Source organism: Apis dorsata, unplaced genomic scaffold (assembly GCF_000469605.1).
Source record: "Apis dorsata unplaced genomic scaffold, Apis dorsata 1.3 scaffold_174, whole genome shotgun sequence".
Classification (NCBI taxonomy): domain Eukaryota; kingdom Metazoa; phylum Arthropoda; class Insecta; order Hymenoptera; family Apidae; genus Apis; species Apis dorsata.
In genome coordinates, this window is record NW_006263462.1 from 521,894 (window position 1) to 525,821 (window position 3,928).

Consider the following 3,928-nt stretch of genomic DNA (forward strand, 5'->3'; position numbering starts at 1 on the left):
ATTAAAAAAAAAAGTTAGAAAAGTTAATATAATATATTTATTTCATATTTTAATCACTTAAATTTATTTAAATTAAATAATACATATAAATGAATTATATTATAATTAATTATGTTTATATCATAAATAAATTTAATCATTCATAAAGTTAATTATACTCGAAATCCTAGGTATTTTTTATTCTTTTGAAAATGAATTTTCTATTAATCGTGCAATTTTAAAATTACGATATTTTAAAGCTACATCTATTGGCGTATGACCAGCACTATTTTTTCGTTTTAAATCTGCTCCTTTTTCAATAAGATAACTATATAATGCGAAAAAAACAAAAAAACTTTAAATTTAATTTAGAAATATTATAAAAATATTTTTTTTAAATTTACTAACATAACCAATTTTATATTTCCTATCATGGCTGCTATGTGTAACGGCGTACGTAAACCAATACGATCTGCTGTATTTACATCTGCTCCATTTTGAAATAAAATATCAAGTATTTTCATATCTGATTCAAATCGTAAACACAAAATGGTTTCAAGAAGTAAATCTAATGAAATTTGATTTGGTGCTGATGAGATAGTAGCTCTGTGATAAAATTTTTTTCCATTAATTTTATATGAAAATTTTTATATTAATTATTTTGTTTACCCATGAAATAGTAGTAATTTAATCATAGGAAGAAAAGGTCTTCGTATAACGCTGGTATATAAAGGAGTTTCATAAAAAGTATCATAAACATTTACATGTGCACCATTGGTTAGTAATAGAGTGGCACTATCAATATCTTTTTGAAGAGCAGCATAATGTAAAGGATATCTGTTTAAATTATCTACACAATTAACTGTGGCGCCATTTTCAAGTAGTTTTACTATCGCATTTTTTTGTCCAAGAAAAACAGCCTTATGAAGAGGTGTCAATCCTGTACAGAAGTAATTTTTTGTAATTTATTTTAAATTATGCTATTAAATATATAAAGTTAATTTATTAATAATATAATTTATATTCTGAATTTTAAAAGAAAAGAATCAAAGTAACTGTTTTGAAAATAATTCTTTAAGATTCAATATTTCTTTAAAGATTCAAATTTTAAGTTTAATTTTAATTTAATTTTAATTTTAATGGATTTTTTCATCATAATTTTTTTTTTTAATATAATTATAATATAATTTGACTAATTAAGTTACATAGTTTGACTAACCATCTATTGTTTTTATTTCAATATTAATAAGTGGCTGATTGCAAAGTAATTGAATAAGTACCACATTATCATATTGTACTGCAATATGTAAAGGAGTTAAATAATCAGATCTTCGACAATTAACATCTGCACCCTAAATAAAATTATTAATTTAACTTTAAAATTACTAATTAAATTTTACTAAATATCGTTTAATCGATGATTAAGAATTTTTATACTTGAAAAAGTGCTTCTCTTGCCATAAATATATGTCCAAAAGTACATGCTAATAATAATTTCCAATTAACATCGGTTATTAATTCTGGCGAACTTGTAGGATCTAATATAGAGATACGAAATTGTTTACTCATTTATTATGATTTTTATTATTATTTTTATTTTTAAATGATGTTTTAAAGAGTTTAGAGGTTACAAACGAAACATAAGATGTTTTATTCAATATATATTTGTCATATGACTTGAAGTTTTTTATTATTTTGGTATTTTCAATATTATCGATTCAATATTAAATAATAAATATTATACTTATCTTTGTATTTTTTTAATAATTCTATTAAAATCAAACAATCATATGGAAAGAAATTATTAGAATAATAAACAATATTATGTTTAGTCTATTTTATTATAAATTATAAATTTTTATTGATAACATATAATAAAATTGTATATAATGAAAAAAATTAAAAATTATATTTCAAATAAAAAAAAATAATATTAAATATAATATTAAATGTAATAAAAAAATATCTGTGAAATCTAATTTGAAATATTAAGAAAATCAAACAATTAGATATATTTTAAATCTAATATCTTATTTCAAATATCAATTTTCAAAAAATGTTATCATATTATTATTGTTATCATGTTATGTTATTGTTATTTATTATTGTTATTATTATTATTATTGTTATTATTGTTATATCTGTTATCATATTAATTATTCATCAAATTAATTCATTAAATAATATAAAATAAAAAAAATTCATTAGAAAATCTTAAATTTCGATTAAATATAAAGTATAGATATAAAATTATTTTTCATATTTAAACATTTCACAAATAAAAGAAAAACAAATAGAAAATAAATAATATTTCAGGATAAGTATTTATAAGTAGAATATTATTTATTTATTTATTTATTTTTTTTTTTATTTAGTTTTGTTACAATAATATATTATCGTTCAATTAAAAGCACCATGGATTTGAAAAATACAATGCCGAATGATAAAATTTTTTGATTTCAAAATACACACGTATATATAATGGACATTTACATGATGTATTTTACGATATAATAGGCATACAATATTTATTTTAAAATAATATATTTAATATATAGTTTTGTTTTATGCAATTATAATAATTCATGTAATTAATTAATTAATTAGCAATCAGTAGAGTATTATTGTATGATCTATAACATTGAATAAACTTTGATAGAATTTCGCGACTGTTTCCTAAATATGTTATAATTTGATCGAATATCACATAATTTTTTTTCTTAAATCATGATATCCAATAAATTTTTCATAAGCATGAAAATATGAATATCTTTTTCATCAAATATTAATATTACAGTTCAAGATGTTAGAATATATTTCCATAAAATTGATTACAACAAGGTTTGATAAAATTTTCTTAATTTTTCACCAAAATACTGTTTTTTTTATCTTTTGTGTTTTAGATTCGAATATTCATGAAAAATAGCTTAAATACAAGAAGAATAATTATCACTTTGATATCGTATAGCAACAAGTGTCTATATATTAAATCTTTTTTTTTTTTTAGTCTTTGAAACATTTTGAAATGGTTCCGTATCCAGCATAAAAACAATATTTAACAACATTTGTCACTATTATTTTAAAAAAATATCTTCTGAAAATTAGATATTCCCGTTTGAAGATTAATTTATATTATACTATAGTAATAGTATATCATGTCTTTTTTCTTTTCCTTGGCAAGGTAGTAGCCGCGTTACAAAGTAAATAAATCTAATTTGGTTTCCGTTTTCTTTTTTTATTATGAAAAATCTTGCGATTATAGTTTTTTACAATTCAACAGAATTTTAAGATAATCGATTCGTTTCAACGAATAAAGCTATAATTGTAAAATATCTATAGAATATAATTTGGAAATATATCATTTAAACAACTATTCCTCAAAATGTTCAGCTTTTTGTGTAATACTTTGTTCGGTCACGAAACATTACAACGTATCAATGAAATCCAAACCCAACTGATTGACATTCCTTTAATCATATACAATAATTCATACTTTTCATTGTCTATAACATTAATTACATATTAATAATAATAAGTAATAAATACTGAATCATTCTCTCTCTTTTGGTATTACTTAATCTACGTAATTCTAATTACACGCTAAACGATCGTCAAAAATATATAGCATCGAGTCACAAAAAATTTTTCTTTATGCCGATCGTAACTATTTCGATCGATCGATCAGTCGTCAGCTAAATTTTTCTTTTCCTACTGTTAAAATATCATACATTATATTATTATATACGCGTTTCAAGCATATACTGGTTAAACGACAAGGAACGAAAAGGAAAAATTACTCAGTCTCCTCGGAACGTTTGCTCTATGGAAGGCCGTGTTTGGTTCGATCGAGAAGAACATTAAATGTTACTCGGTTTGTATAGATACATTTACATACTCTTCGTCTTTCTCTCTTTTTTTTTTTTACCTATCTGTCTTTTTTTTTTTTTTT

At 21.2% G+C, this 3,928-nt stretch overlaps 1 protein-coding gene across 1 annotated transcript; it reads right to left on the reverse strand.

The window, feature by feature from the left end:
- Nucleotides 1–128: 128 nt before the first annotated feature.
- LOC102674252 (ankyrin-1-like) lies at nucleotides 129–1,548 on the reverse strand. Its single transcript, XM_006614328.2, has 5 exons — nucleotides 1,417–1,548; nucleotides 1,199–1,331; nucleotides 649–931; nucleotides 388–585; nucleotides 129–307 (listed from the first exon to the last, which is right to left on the reverse strand). The coding sequence occupies exons 1-5, from the start codon at nucleotides 1,546–1,548 to the stop codon at nucleotides 178–180; spliced, it is 876 nt and encodes a 291-aa protein (XP_006614391.2). The 3' UTR covers nucleotides 129–177.
- Nucleotides 1,549–3,928: the final 2,380 nt, after the last annotated feature.

Bases quoted from the DNA above. Each gene is read 5' to 3' on its own strand.
- LOC102674252 (XM_006614328.2), bottom strand. From the start codon at position 1,548: ATGAGTAAACAATTTCGTATCTCTATATTAGATCCTACAAGTTCGCCA. The intron at 1,332-1,416 runs GTATAAAAATTC...AATTTTATTTAG, and splicing joins CAAGAGAAGCACTTTTTCAA to GGTGCAGATGTTAATTGTCG. The intron at 932-1,198 runs GTTAGTCAAACT...TTACAAAAAATT, and splicing joins TGAAATAAAAACAATAGATG to ACTTCTGTACAGGATTGACA.